This window comes from Larimichthys crocea, chromosome III, assembly GCF_000972845.2.
Source record: "Larimichthys crocea isolate SSNF chromosome III, L_crocea_2.0, whole genome shotgun sequence".
Lineage (NCBI taxonomy): Eukaryota > Metazoa > Chordata > Actinopteri > Sciaenidae > Larimichthys > Larimichthys crocea.
Window position 1 is genome coordinate 27,216,954 of NC_040013.1, and position 15,375 is coordinate 27,232,328.

At 43.0% G+C, this 15,375-nt stretch overlaps 2 protein-coding genes across 2 annotated transcripts; one reads left to right on the forward strand and one right to left on the reverse strand.

Annotated features, from left to right (window-relative positions):
• Positions 1–7,014: 7,014 nt before the first annotated feature.
• LOC113744186 (piggyBac transposable element-derived protein 4-like) lies at positions 7,015–9,039 on the forward strand. Its single transcript, XM_027272757.1, has one exon. The coding sequence runs from the start codon at positions 7,015–7,017 to the stop codon at positions 9,037–9,039; it is 2,025 nt and encodes a 674-aa protein (XP_027128558.1).
• Positions 9,040–12,568: 3,529 nt separating this feature from the next.
• On the reverse strand, positions 12,569–14,482 carry LOC109140184 (arrestin domain-containing protein 3). The gene is made up of 6 exons (XM_019266133.2): positions 14,224–14,482; positions 14,081–14,141; positions 13,784–13,955; positions 13,551–13,638; positions 13,208–13,464; positions 12,569–12,826 (listed from the first exon to the last, which is right to left on the reverse strand). The coding sequence occupies exons 1-6, from the start codon at positions 14,480–14,482 to the stop codon at positions 12,695–12,697; spliced, it is 969 nt and encodes a 322-aa protein (XP_019121678.2). The 3' UTR covers positions 12,569–12,694.
• Between the last annotated feature and the right edge of the window lie 893 nt (positions 14,483–15,375).

Here is a 15,375-nt window from a genome sequence, read left to right on the forward strand (position 1 = left end):
GATTTGTGTCTATTATTCCAGTTTCCCTGTCAAATCTCCCAACCACCATTCATTTTTTATGTCCATGGGTGTGACTGGTACGTGCCAAAAAAGAGGTTCAAATTGCTGAGTGAGGAGAAAAATCTGGAGTCCTAAATGGTTGATTACAGTTCTAGCCTTTACATGTGGATAATTCTTCCTCCTTCATTTCTTGTGTGTGTATAAATCCCACACTTAGTAGGAGTATCATTCAGCTAACACTGCATGTTCTCTAAGGAAGAGAAAAATAGTTTTGCCTAGATGAGACAAGTTTTTCAGATGTGGAAACTAAGAGGGTTTACAAAGGCCCCTCTGTCCCCTCCTGGTCTCTCTCAGACATGACTCAGGCTGAGAGAGAGATGATGTCTCGTAGTAACAGGCTTCCCTAGTCTTTGCTATGATGCCACAACAACAACAGTGAGGAAACAAACCCATGTCTTGACTTAAGTCATAGTGAAAGACAAATGCCTCTTATCAAAATAAAACTGATATCGGAAACAACCACAGCTGAGAAATACATGAAATACACCACATATTGTCATTTGTCTCTCACAGAGGTGTTGCTTGACAGTTTGAAACAAACAGTGCCACATGCAGATGTATTATTCACTCTCCCACTCTTAAAACGCTGCGCTCGTGATAACCGGTGAAAATGATCACCTATGGTTTACAGAGAGCTCAGGAAATAGTTTGTGTTCAACCCAAACACTTGCAGAGGGATGTTGGTTTCCTCACTTTGAAATATTTTTCTTTTACCCTTTTGTTTGCTGAACTCGTGAGAATGTTTAGGTTCATATTCACAAGTCTGTTCATTAGTCATTCCCATTTAAAGAGATGTGTCTTCTTCACCTATTACCCTTCCTGTTCAAAGTCATCCTCCACAGCCAGCCGGTTCAGGCTGCAAGAACAACACAATAACAACACAGTTTAAAAAAGAAAATATAAAAGCTGGTCACACTGCCTACACACTACCAATAGGAGGTACCAATTACAGTGGAAGGTACAGGTTTAGAAGAGTGTTACTAGCTGTGTACCAGGATTAGAGACATTTGTAGTGTGTGTCTCACACACACACACACATACAACACCCCACATAGCCCCTTGTTCTGTGACCTGAAGTGTGCATCAAGGGAAACAAGTAACAAGGTCCATATGTGGTCACTTCCTCCCTCCGCTGCCCTAACATGAGGGGGGCAATATTAACAGGACTACAGAATCCATTGATTTACTCTCCAGAGGGAGAAGAAAGACACAAAGAGAGAAAGAGAGACTTACAAGCTTCCTTGTACAATAACTTTCTTTGACATTGGGATGTGCATGAAGCAGCACACCTGGAAGCTTTTTGCTTCTCACCATAGATCACGTGAATGGTTTTTGGCATTTTGGTGAGGCGGATCCCAAATCAAGTCGGTAAAATGAACTGAGAAAAGCAAAGATACCCGACAGAGATGCATCTGTGATTTTAATGTTAAAGAGAAGGGGCAACCAGATATAGAAGAAACAGACATGTTCCTATAGGATGTCATGAGATTCATTTTCTAACCATCCTTGTCACATAATCATGTATGAGTCCAGTCAAGCTCCCACATGTCATTGTTTGGTTAGAGGCAACATTTCGAATATCAAAGAGATTATTTGAACCAAAAGCTTCAGATGTCATTGTGATTGCGTCATGTAGGCGGGTGTTAAGAAACTTATTTGTCATAGTTTCTGAATTTCATGAGAACTGTCCCAGTGCTCATAGAAGACATGTGTCCACATATGGTGCTGAAATGTGTGAACAACATGAGGGATAACATGAACCCACAGGCATAAGGCATAAGAAAAATGCAATGATGCCATAAACCAGCAGTTGCTCTGGTTTACAGACACATCTCCTATAGCATTGCTTATAGCATTGTGTTTGTGCTGTTTAGAGTTGCTGGTAAATATCAGTGACGGACCCTTGGATACCAAGTTAATACAACACACTGCGGGAATGAATGCATTGTTTGTTTCTTACAGCGCTGATAAATAATTGTGCACAACACCCGCAATCCATTTGTTGATATGTTTCCCATCCAGAACCATTTGGATCTAATTAAAGGCAACATGTAAACAGTTCTTGTAATTTGGGAGATTCTGACACAACAAGAGATGATTTATTGTTAATAATAAAATCAGAGCAGAGCGTCAAACTAGAGAGAGGATAAGCAATGATCAGCACTCTCCATCAACTGTCCCCTCATACAGAACATTAATTACATCTCAAACCGATAGCAATGCTCAGTTTCCCATGAATGCATGCATACAAAGGGTGGTATGAATTATTGACACATGTTAGAGGACTAGGGACACATTCTTCAAAACAATTGTTGTGTTTGTTTATTACTGTATGAAAAGGGTTCCGGTCATTCTCTGTATGTAGCAGACAAAGCACTTTTACACAATCCCCAAACGTGTCATATTTTGCGGTCTTTGATGCGTCATTGCGGGAATATGTCACATGACAACAATAACAACACCCATATGCTGTGCCAGAGGTAGATGGCAAAATGGGATTCCCTAAGTAACCCAGCAATTATTGAGACATTAAAAAACTTTCTGCATAGCAAGACGTTTCACAAGCGGCAGTAATTCAGAACTCATAAACCAATGATTATCAGCTGGGAGATTCAGTTTCCCACACTGGACTGTGCAGACTCTTTTGACATATTGATAAAACACTATCTACTAAAGCAACATTATGTAAGAATCAGTAGCACAGCCAAAAATCAAGCACATGTGACAGCATAAGATATATATCTAATATTAGCCAGCTAATATTACTTAATAGCAAGAGGCCCAGCTCAGAGTCTTTCACCAACAAGTTAAACCCAGTTTGAGATTTACTCTTTCCTAGTGTTTTCTGGCTTTTTAGCTTTCTCCATGATCCTCTTCGGCCTCTTTTCCTCTGCCATGCTCTGCCCTTGCTGAGCCTTAGCCTGGCTTCTGGTTCTTGATGCCCATTCAGGTGTCCCACCTCATCTGCAACTCCCCTGCCCTGGGTCTGAAAAGCTCTTGTGCCTACCAGTGTAAACACTCACCTGGTGCTCTGAGTGCCCAGTACAGGCAGCACGGCTAACTATCTGAGCTGACTAGCTAAAGGCGGCTACATTTAGCAGCAGTTTACTTAACTGTCCATCAGGAAACAAACATAAATGAACAAGAGTAGCCAGAGGACATCAGAGGGAAAACCAGAAACACTGTCTCCATAAAATATGATCCAGTTTCAGCAGAATCAGTGGTGCATTACTCACTGAAAAGGCCGATGCACAGCTCCTGACCTGGAGCCAAAGGTTACATATTGCAAGAACAGACATATGGGGTGCAATGGTAACAAGTCTTTAAAGCAGCTTTTGAAACTTAAAGTAAATACCAGAATGCCTGTGTGACAGGTATTTATCGTGATCCAAAGAGCAAGTCAGGATGCAGGGGCGTGCAGCAATATGGGTTCCATATTGATCACCGGATAGGTAAAGATTCTGGGATATTTAACTTTGTTATCATGTATACTTACATTCTTCATAATAATACACTCCCCTACTTTCCCTATTTCAGACCAGATATCTTTTAATGGGGGGAAGTTCCACTTAGTACTGCCTGAAACCTGAAAATAAGGATGATTTAAAAATCACAGAATTTTGTGTCTAAAAGTTATGAAGTGATGTAATGATCAGGATAGGTCATATATTGAATTTGGCTTAGAGCAGAACCAGCAGAGGCCCAAAGAGTGTGCCAAGACCAGAGCCAAAGTCTCACCGATCTGGTCTGTCAGTTCTGGTGAACACTGCAGGCGTAATGAGGAACACATGGTGTGACAACCAAGAGTCAAGTCAGATCTCAGGTTTATAAAACCCAGAGATATACTCTAATTACAATGTTTTAATCAACAAAAGCATTAACGTGGTGTTTAGTACAACAAAGAGTCTGTCCTCTCTGTATTCTGTCTTATATCCCCATCTAGTGGTAAAAGTAAATAAAGTATGTATGGGCAGCTCTTTGCTCTGTAGCATAACCTGTTGCCTATCATGAAAGATTTCTTCATCTCCAATAAAGGGCATAGATCTGATTTGTTTTTATAGTTTGCTTTTATAGCTGTGTTTGATATGCAGTAGATCGACACTGTAGATTGCTTGACTGCTTTTAACAAATTGTCAGATCACAGTTTGCTCTCACTTCATTATATAAATACTGTCATTACCATATTCATTTGAGTTATTAGTATAAATAACTTCAGCAACAAGAACAATGGTGAGCAGATAGCTGGCTTCTGTGTTCACTAGATTTAATCAATACTTTACAGTAAACTATGGTACCTATGCTTTGACTTCTTTGTCATCATTGAATATACCAAAATATTAGACTCTGACTCTGACAATGAGAATAAAGCACACACCATGTAACACTTTGTCCATCCAACTTTGCCAAAATGCTGACGAGTAGTTACTTCTCCCCAAACACCACAAGAGGGCAGTGTGCCACTGTTCCCTAAAGGGAAAGGGACATCCAGGTGAGTGTTTTTCAAGGTCAGTGTTACACATCACAATGACTATTTGGGCAGGTAATAAGGTTCACTAGATCTACAGCAGGACAGATTGTTCCCTGAAAATGTGTTAATTTAGATAGCCCTTAAAAGTTTGACTTGTTGGGTGAAAGATTAGGATTACACTTGTGTTTGAAGGAGTTGATGAGTTACTAAGAAATCCACCACACTTCTTATTATGTGCTTTTACATCAGCTAAAACTAAGGATGCCACCGGCAGTGGAAGAAGACATCACTATTAATAAGCCTCCCACCAACACACACACACACACACACACAGCATAGACTGTCAGGAAATGACAGAGAGAAGGGTTGGTCTGTCTTTAGCAGGGGCTGCAGTGGTTGCACCATTTGCTCACATGCTGGCAGATGCACACACACACATACACACACACACACACACACACAGAAACCATCTCTGAACTCATCCATGAGAAAAGGATCTGAGCTGTGGAGGAGCTGAGTTAGCCGCACAGACAGACACACACACATATACACACACACACACACACACTGAACGCCTGAGCCCCCATTGGTCGGCGTCTCTCCACCCCACCGCGGGAGTCTCTGAGGGGTCTGCTGCAGTACTCTGCTCCAGGGGCCTGGAAACGCTGGAGTGAGCCATTTTTTTTCCTTACTTCTATTTTTGGGCTGGATATCAGAGGTCCACAGCCTCCCTCATTTTCCACTATTTTCCAACATACTGGTTCCCAGTGCACACTGCCTTGTGCAGTACAGCTTCACCACATGCTTTTCTCTGCAGATACAAACTGCAATAAGGCCTGTAGCTCAGAGAGGCAATATGATACCACTGAGACAACAAGAATCTGTGCAATAAGCTAGTGAGGAAGGACGCATAAATTGTGCCTCCGCTGCAGGGCCCAGGGGCAGCAACCCAGTGCTCAGCCAGCCATGTACACTCACGCCACAGCTAAAAGAATTTGGAAAGGACCCTTCCTGCAGCCCTTCCCCCCATACGAGAAGACATGACTTAACCAGTCTCCTCCCAAGCGAGCAAGGAATCCATGACAAGAGTTTTGTTGTTTTTATGTCAAACCCAAAGGTCTCATTTTAGGTTTGCTGGTTTCTGTTTGTAATGAAACCAACTGTGGTCAATAACACCATATCAATCGAAAGGCAAAGTGCACTACATTGTATATTAATTTGCAGTAACATTGCGACGGTGGGAAAAAATCAGAAACGTCTTCATCATACAGTCCACCCACATATCACAAAATCTATTTAGGGCTCCCTCTACTTATCATAGGAGTGTTACACCTGAGGGAGAACACTGCAATACGAAGGCAGGGAATAATATAGGTGTCTCTTAATTAATAAATACAGGTATGACTACAGGTCATAAGCAGAACTACATTGTCATATTGGCCTACATGCCTACTGTGGGCAAGTGTTGTAGACATGTGACTTTAAAGTGTCTGGCAGTGTAATGAACTTTGTTTTAACACATAAAATAATAACTCCATTCAGGCTGTAATATTGAAAATGCCTGCATGCTGTGGGTCTGCAGGCACGACCAGCAGAGGAGGATCAATCAATCTCATCAGGGAAAGCTCTTCACCCTCAGTCCTGGAATAAAACACAAGAGTATCTGCCCACATTCAGAAAATAGAGGGAGGTCCCTAATTCCACAATAGCCTATAGGGCTTCAGATTCATGTAGGAACCTGTCAGAGGAAAGAAGCATGTTTATGAATGAACAAGCTGCTTCTCTGGCCGGGTTCAGTGTGTAGTGTGTTTAGCAAACGGATGAATAAGGACTCCTGTGTGTTGTGGAAACATCCATCATTGCGTTTGAAATCATCCTGTGTGCGTTTTACGCATTTCCTTATTGTGACTGCATTCATAAAAGCTTGAATAAACTTTAAAACAACAGACATTTTGGGGCGAGATGAGAGGATTTACAGTTTGAGAGCTGCGTACAGTGGCTATTAGAAAGTTTTCACACCCCTCCAGCTGTTAGGTTAGACAGATGATTGACAGTATATGATTGTGATGTTTTGGATTTTACGCAGTGGTTTCTCTATCTCCGCGGCCTCAGAGATGGGTATCCGGCTTATTGATAGTGGTGAATGCCAGCGGGCATTAGAACAGCAAGCGGCCATCTGCCAGCCTAGCGAACTAGCAACCCCACCAGCTGCAGTCGCAAAACGCCCTACAAAGCAGGACATGCATGCAGCTTCTGACGTCTGCGGCCACACTGCGCTACAAAGCCCAGAAAAACCAGGAGCGGAAACAATGAGAATCAAGCTTATAGACGCCGCATAGGTCCACGACCAGCAAGTTTTTTTGAGAAGAGGCAGTCGTTAAGTGCACATCAGTTCATTTCGGATCACCGGTTTGTGCGATTATTCTCCCACGTTGAAAAAAAATCTATATAAAAAGACTCATGCAGGGGCACTTTAATACCCCGACATGGCGACGGCAAGAAAAGGGAGAGAGCTTTTTACTATTTTGGAAACTAGCGCGGACACAGAAAGTACCACGGTGTGCGACAGTCAAGACTCTCCGCTTAATCTTTCAGCCGATGTGAAGTGGTTTGAAATTCCGTACAGAAAGCCAGACTCGGACGAGGAAGACGAAGTGCGGGAGGAGGTGGAGGACGGCGAGGGGGAGAATGGATTCACGAGCACAGCAGCCGCGGCGGAGACTGCAGACGCGGCCAGCTTCATCGCAGGAGGAGGCTGCAACATAATTTTGGTCACTGGTAGTAATGGGATCAAGCACGACGAGGAGGAGTACGCAGAGGACTGTTATTATTCTACCTCCACTAACTGCTCTGATACCACCTCAAACGATTCGGATATTGATTTCTCCGATTTGGAGGAGGAGGAGCGCAGGAGTTTTTTCAGCTTTGAAGATGACCTGGACGATGACTGCACTTCTCCAGACTTCTGGGGTGAACCTGACCAGGTAATTTCAATCGAACCTTTCTCCGCTGTCAGTGGCCCTCAGCACTCGCTGGGGGACGATGCTGACACCCGTGACTATTTCCGGATACTCTTCCCAGATTCTCTTTTTGAACACATGGTAGAACAAACAAACAAATACGCCCTCTATCGGCAAAGGAGGAGTGGAAAATCAGACCCCCACTGGCACCCCACTGATGTTAGAGAGATGAAAGCTTATGTAGGTCTGAACATTCTTATGGGCATCAATCAGCTTCCGGACACTGGCATGTACTGGGCCAGTGACATTTTCATAGGCAATGCAGGCTTTAAAAAAACAATGACTGCCAGGCGCTTTGAAAAACTCACCCAGTATCTCCAGCTGTGTGACCGCGAGTCTGAGCCGGTGCGTGGAGAGCGTGGATATGACGCCCTCTTCAAAGTCAGGCCTCTCCTTGATGTGGTGGAGAACACCATGTGGGATGCGTACACGCCCAATCGCTGTTTGACCGTAGACAAGTGTGCCATTGTCATGAAGGGACGTTTCTCCCCCACCCAGTACATGCCCTCCAAGCCTCTGAGGAAGGGGCTGACAGTGTGGATGCTGTGTGATTCACGCTCAGGCTACTGTCACCGGGCCAAGATCTTTGTAGGAAAGCCAGATGAAGATGAGGCAGCGGCCTCCCTGGGTTACAGGGTTGTGACCTCCCTAGTGCGTGGCCTGGAGGGTCAGTACCACCATCTCTTCATGGACAGCTTCTTCACCTCAGTGCCCCTCCTCCAGCGGCTGCTTAGGGATGGACTATACGCCTGCGGACCCACACAGCCGGGGCGCAAAGGTTACCCAGAGGTCCTCCGCCCCCGCAATGTTGGAAAGCTGTCCCAGGGTGAGTTCTACCAGTGTCAGCGTGGCAACTTGGTTGCTACGGTGACGCGGGATGTCAAGGTGGTTAGCTGCCTCTCCACCAACTCTGCTCCAGGCATCGTGGGTATCAGTCCAGGCCGGCAGCAACGTGAGACAGACGGGGAGGGCGAGAGCGACAGCATGGAGAGCTCAGGTTTGTCTTTCGGCATACCTCGACCTTTACCCTTGTTGTTGTACCAGGAGAACATGAGGGGTGTTGATCTGTGTGACCAGCTGAGGGAGTGCTATCAGGTTGGCAGGCCGTGTAAGAAGTGGTGGCGCTACTTCCTGTGGTTTTACGTCAATCTGTGCATCGTCAATGCCTACATCATCCTGAGGGAGAGCCGAGGGGGCACGCCACCAGCAGGCTTCAACGGCAAGCAGTTCACCCAACGGCACTTCCGGGTGCGCCTTGCTCAGCAGCTGATTGGAGACTACCAAGGGGCAAGGGGCATGGAGCGGGCAGCACGCAAGAGACACGCAGATTCACCCATAGAGTACGGACATCGCCTGGAGCGCATGTCAGAGCGCTCTCGTCGCTGCAGGAACTGCACCAACAAGGGACTGCGACATGAAAGTGTCTTCGGCTGCAAGATATGCAATGTCCACCTATGCAGGGGAGGGTGCTTCTCTGAGTTTCATAAATAAAAATGAACTGTTTTTTTTTTTTGTTTTTATATCCTTTGTGTAATCAAACAAACTTGTGTCAAGGGATTTGACACAGTAAAACTATTTGTAATTCCAAAGGTTACCACTACAAGTGCACAATATAGTCACACACTTTATGTAGAGCTAGTTTTAGGATAGAAGTACTATTGCACGTATAATAGAGAAAATAAATGGAGAAACTGTAGATTATTTGAATTAGCATAGAATGTTTTGGCAACTTGCCTTCTGTAACACTGACAGAATTGCCTTGTGTCACTTTTTTTATACATTTAAAATAATGAGAAGGATTTTATATAAAAAAACAAACAAAAAAAGAAGAAATCAAACTTTTCTGCACTTACGATAGATCAGAAAATGTTTACTATGGGAAGTTTATCTCTCTGCTTTTCCAAAATAAAAACTTCATTATGATGTACTTAACCGAATCACCTGTTTCTTCGTGTGCCAAATAAAGCAAAGAGGGGGGAAAAAGAAAAGAACGACAATGAAATGAAATCTGAGCTTTAAACAAATCTGCACTGGTTAGAAAGAGGTTCAGTTTTGGATGTTCTGTTTCACACACGTTAAAATCTGTGTGTTTCTGGGCTTTCAAGGGGACACAGCTTGGAGCAATTAGAGAGTAGAAAAAGCCCCTCAGTACTCTCCAGCCAACGGACCTAGTGATGCCATTTCTTTCTCCAACCGCACCACAGACACAGAGCCATCTGTGGCTCTATTACACTGGGTCCAAACCCAAAAAGTGGTACTTGTTACTGACATGATTGGAAAATGGACGAAAGATGACAGAAGCACGGGTTTTTGAGAAAAGAATCTCCACGTCTGATTGATCAGGGTAAAACGAATCGTGTAAATTAGCATGAACACAATTAGTTAAACGAGAGAGATCAAAGCTGCTTCTGGAGAAAGAAAGGAAGGAAGGAATAAAATTAATCAGCATTAAACATAAAGTGTGTTTTTGTCAAAGCTTTTTCTGTCCACCCTGCTGTCAGGCCAGGAAGCTAAGGGCTGTATGTAGGCAGAGATAGGCCGCCTCAGCAGGTCAGACTAGCCGTCTCCTGTGTCTCCTTCTGAGGTCTCTCTCTCTCTTTCCTTCCTCTCTCTCTCTCTCTCTCCCTCTTTAGCACACACTCTCTCACTCTCTCTCTCCCTCTCTCTCTCTCTCCCTCCTCAGGCGCTTCTGTGCCATCCTACACGTTCACACACACACACACACACACACACCCTCCCTTCCCCTTCACTCTGCTCTCTTGCTCTCCCTCAGCCGTTCCCCAGCTGGGAGAGGGTTAGTCAACTGGACGGCCATCCCGCTGATCTGCGGGAGCCCCTTTGGGGAGTTACCATAGCAACCGTGGCCGATGAAGACAGGGAGTCGCCAGCAGGCCCGCATGGTTGTCATGGTACTCACTCTGGCTACGGAGGTGGGAGGTGCCAGAGGCCACACCTCCCTACCCCTTCTCCAAAACCAGGCAAGGCTGTGGTGTGTGAGTGTGTGCATGTGTGTGTGTGTGTGCGTGTGTGCATGGGTGTGTGTGTGTGTGTGTGGGGAGCTGGCTGGTTGACAGCCCGCACACTGTACACGGAGCCAGACTGGTTACCAGGCAGGCTTTGCTACAGCACAGCCAAGATTACGACTGCTGCCAAAAATGAACTGAATGACATGAAACTGCTGCTCTGGAGACGTCTTTATGCAGGTGTAGGATTCAGGGATTAGAAGAAGCTGTCACACTGTGTTCTGCATCATACCAAATCATGCTGGAAGTTTCTATTTTAGTTTATTGAAGAACGTGAACCACACTGCTGCTTTGCAGATTTCTTCTTTCTGCAGGTGTAGGAGGCACAATTAGCTAAATCCACAGTGTGGATGGTACTACATGAAACCACACTGCAGATTTCTATTCTGTTCCACTCCATACAGCATTTAAACCCTGTATTTTATATTTTACCAACATCTTCTTGGTTATGTCAATAACTGTCAGTCTTCCTCTACCCACATAGTGATTAACCTATCAACATTATTACTTACTTACAATAATTTAGACAATAAAGGCTGTTTTCAGGCCTTTTAGACATTTTATGTGTTTCCCCTCTTAAATATTAATACATTTTTTGACAGTCTCAAGTGACACATGATGACAAGTCAATTGCAGCATGTGAGCTGAAATATGAGTTTCATTTCCCAATTCCCAGTGAAGCATTCCAGAGGATACCAGAACAGAGGAATGTGAAGCCGGTGTCGGTCACTCACATGCTTGTATTCTTAATGTTGAGAGTTGAACACTGTGAATTTTCTTCATGCTTTTTGTCAAGAGGCTGTATTAGTAACACTGTTTTCTCTCTCTCTCTCTCTCTCTCTCTCTTTCTCTCTCTCTCTCTCTCTCTCTCTCTCTCTCTCTGTGTGTGTAGGTGGGTGTGCTGTATGTGGTGTCACAATAGCCAGATCTAATGTTTCCAGGATGGATCCCAACCATAAAATGCTCAGCTCTCAACATGTTTCCCCTCCTGGGCAGGGAGAGATCTCCGAGTCTCTGATCAAGAACATGGGCCTGGTTTCACTTAAGAACCGCTGGTTGGGTAACACATGCACTGTTAGAATCATGAATGTGCCTTTGTTCAATACTTTCCTCTGTTGCAAAATGACTCCATGGACAAGGACGAGCGTGAGAATCCCCACAACATTTCATTCTCATCTCTCACTGATTCATTTGTTTGTCCTTCGGCTGCAGTGTAATGTTCATTCCCAACAGCCATGTTTAAGAGGAGACAGTGAATGGCATCTTAAATGGAAATTGTTCAAATTATTGTCAAGAAGAGGCCTTTCTTCACTCTACTAAGTTTAAATCTTATTAAAGATTTACTCAAGATACTGCACTTAAATACTATATAATCATAAATATATATTTTTAGGTATATATTTTTCCATTTTATGACACTTTATACTTAATATTGTGTTTTATACTACTATATTTGACTTGCAGTTATTAGTTAGTTTTACTTACAACTACATGTACTATTTACATTTTTTTTAAGTATAAAAGAGAATATATGATTGAATATTAAACCAACGTTTCCTAACTGCTTTGTACAAAAAAGCACTTTGGGCCTTGTTACATTTCAGATGTCCATCAGTTGTTAGCAGTTTCATCCCATTTCCCCCCCACGAAACTTCTCACATGGATCTATTTAAATAACTGTTTGAGGCTCAGAGATCTGACATTGTCCAATATTTTACAAAAATGAAAGCAGATCTGTGTAGAAGAACTTTGTTCTTTCTGTATTTTTTTGTCCCAGTTAAACTAATCTGTGTATGAAATAGCACTACCTCAGCCATCTACAACAGTAAAACGCTTTATGCATCGATGCATCTGTATTACCATTGTAATAATCAGTCACAGGGGCAGTCTTTTACTTTTAATGCTTTAAGTACATTTAGTTGATATTATTTTTTTAAATGGAGGACGTTTGCTTGTAATGGAGCATGTTAACATGAACGTACATTAAGGAGATAGACTCAAATTAATTAAACATTACTGGTAGACTAATTAGTGACACACATCTCCATCTAGTGGACAAGAGAATACACAGCGGACACATTTTACAGGCACTTGAGGTAGTATGAACATGCAGCAGCATCCTTTTAACCGGGAAGCTTTCGAAACCAGATGGATCTCTTTGGTTTTTGTTCATGTGGTTTTGGCGAACCCAAAAGAATGACCAGAGGAAGTTTGATCTCTGGGTCTCTTGCCAGAGGGACACCGTCAAGAGTGACCTGTAACCGCAGAAACATAACTTTTAATACAATATTACCCTTTCATTGTACCAAATGATTTCTCCACCCTGTCTCTCTGTTACCTCATCAATCTTTACTGAAAACACTGGCCTAAACAGTTTTGAGCTGATGGTAGGACAGAACAGGTTGGGCTGTAATATGAGACCTTTTCCTACATGTATCCTCACTCCTGTGTAGACAAGCCATGAGGGCTGTCCCCTTTAACCCTTTAAACCCTCTTCCCTCTTTCACTGTCCGTCTCACTCCATAATACAGCCACTATGTGGTGCTGTTGTCACCATACACAATCCTTTTCAGCTTCTCAAAATAGTCGTTCATGTAATTTAACAATGGAAAACAGTACAGTGATGAACACAATACCCTGATTCTGTACTCAAGCTTCATCATGCCACAGTTGAAGAAGGTAGGGGCGAGCTGTGGAGGGATACTCAGAACCTTGGTCATAGTCCGACTGATCTCAGCTGGAACGGCGTCTCCTGTTGCAAACAAGGTGTCATTTGTGTGTACTATCCTCTTTGACTGAGCAGCAAAGGTCTGCTTCTCACACAGGTAGAATTTGGGGGTTACTGTGCGGGTGGACTCGTTGAGCACTTCTACAGAGACTCCTATTGCCTCGCCTGTTCAAATTCAAGAGAGAAAAACATGATTAATGTTTCTGTGAAAGTAATTCAGAAAAATATATTCGTCAGTAAGGTCAGTTTACCTTGCTTTACTCCCACCTTTTCTGAGGTAACATTCATTGTTACCTTTTGAGAGCCATAAAATGAAATCCTGGTTGCGTATTGTTGCTCCTACCAAATAAAGACATAAGCCGTCAGGAAGTGAAATCTCTGTATCAGAGTATTAGCTGCATAGATAGTTACATTGACTAGACAGACAGTGGAAACTAAAAGAAAACCTGATAAAACCAAGTGTAAAGGAAAATAAATTTCATACCTTAAGTTCGATGATTATCATGTCTGATTTGGAGGCAAAAGGAAACTCTGCTTTGGTTAGAAAAGGGAATTCAATCTTGGTTTTGTGGACAAGCCAGATAGACTGAGTCAGCCGTGTTCGCAAACTATATGTAACTTTGCCCCATTTCCCCTCATAAGTTGAAGGCATATCTCTGTAGGGAAATAATCCAAATAAACAAGAGATTAGTTGATTTCACCAGTGCATTCCATAAACAAGTGTTTATGATTAATATAAATTTCATATAGAGGATTAGGTTTGATTAGCATGATTACGCACGTATTTGGAATCACAAAGGTGAATGGATACACATTTCTCCCAGGGCCGATGATTTCTGACCCTTATAAAAAAGAAACGTTACTTGTTAAAAATGCATTCATCAGCTCTTTGTTTCTTTTTGCACAAGACAGAGCAATACTAACCATCTCCTTTGTTTTTATCCTGAAGAATAATGTGTTCAAAATAAAAGTATTTCTTCTTGTTGCAGTGGACAACTATCTCTTGTCCTACTCGTTCAGACCAAGTCACCTTAACCTTTCCTTTGGCTTTGACCAGAAAACACTGCACTTTGATTTCCTTGCTGGTAACCACTGTCACCTTTCCTGAGAGGATGTCCCCAGGGGAGAAGGTGCCTCGTTCGTTCACCTTGTTGTAATCCACAGAGAGGTGCTTAACAGTCATGATAATGCTACATCAAATAACCTTCCAAAAGGCTGTGAAGTAAACGCACAAGGACGATCAAAAATAAATCCTGTAAATTTCCACAAAGCGGGTTTGAATTTGATCCAAGGTGGTAGTGGGGCCTTTCGTGATGATCAGGCAAAGCTGGTATGCGCACCGTAGCAGTGGACTTCTCCAGAACCTGTATCTGTGTCACACATGGTCACATGATCAATAGCTCCAGGTGTCACTTTCACACAGGTAACTCTAGCCAGCAGCTTCGCAGGCTAAATTAGGCCAAATAATTTGAGATTAACATTATGGATACATAAGACAAAATGTTATAACTACATTTGCTATATGTGGGCAAATCCATTGGTATACCTGATTATTATTAAATGTTAAAACTACATATATAATATATAATGCACATACTTTAGCTATAACACTGTGTTTACAAAATTCTTAACTATTGTACAATGTGATAAAATGTGAATACAAATGAGGGTAATAATACAGAACCTCACCTAGCAGAGAAACAATACTGATAATGCCTGCATGCATTAAGCATCAGGAGGATTTAGAGAATATTCCCTCCAGTACTGATGCATTTATGCTCCAGAGGGCATCCTCAGACGGTTTGGCATGCATAAGAGAATCACAACAGAGTTTCATTTCAGGAGTTTTGATCAAAGAAATGTTAAGCACAACTTGGCAAAAAAGTGAAATGAAATCTAAACCTGCTCTAAAGGTGCTAAAAGATTCTGAGTCAGTACACGTTGCACAGCCTATTTGTTCATAGCATGTTGCTATTTACCTTCAGCTTGTACTCTGAGCGGTTCAAGATGGAGGGCAGTTGTTCTCCAGGGATGGTGATCACCTTGGCCACAGTCTGATTGCTAGGAAACAGAAAC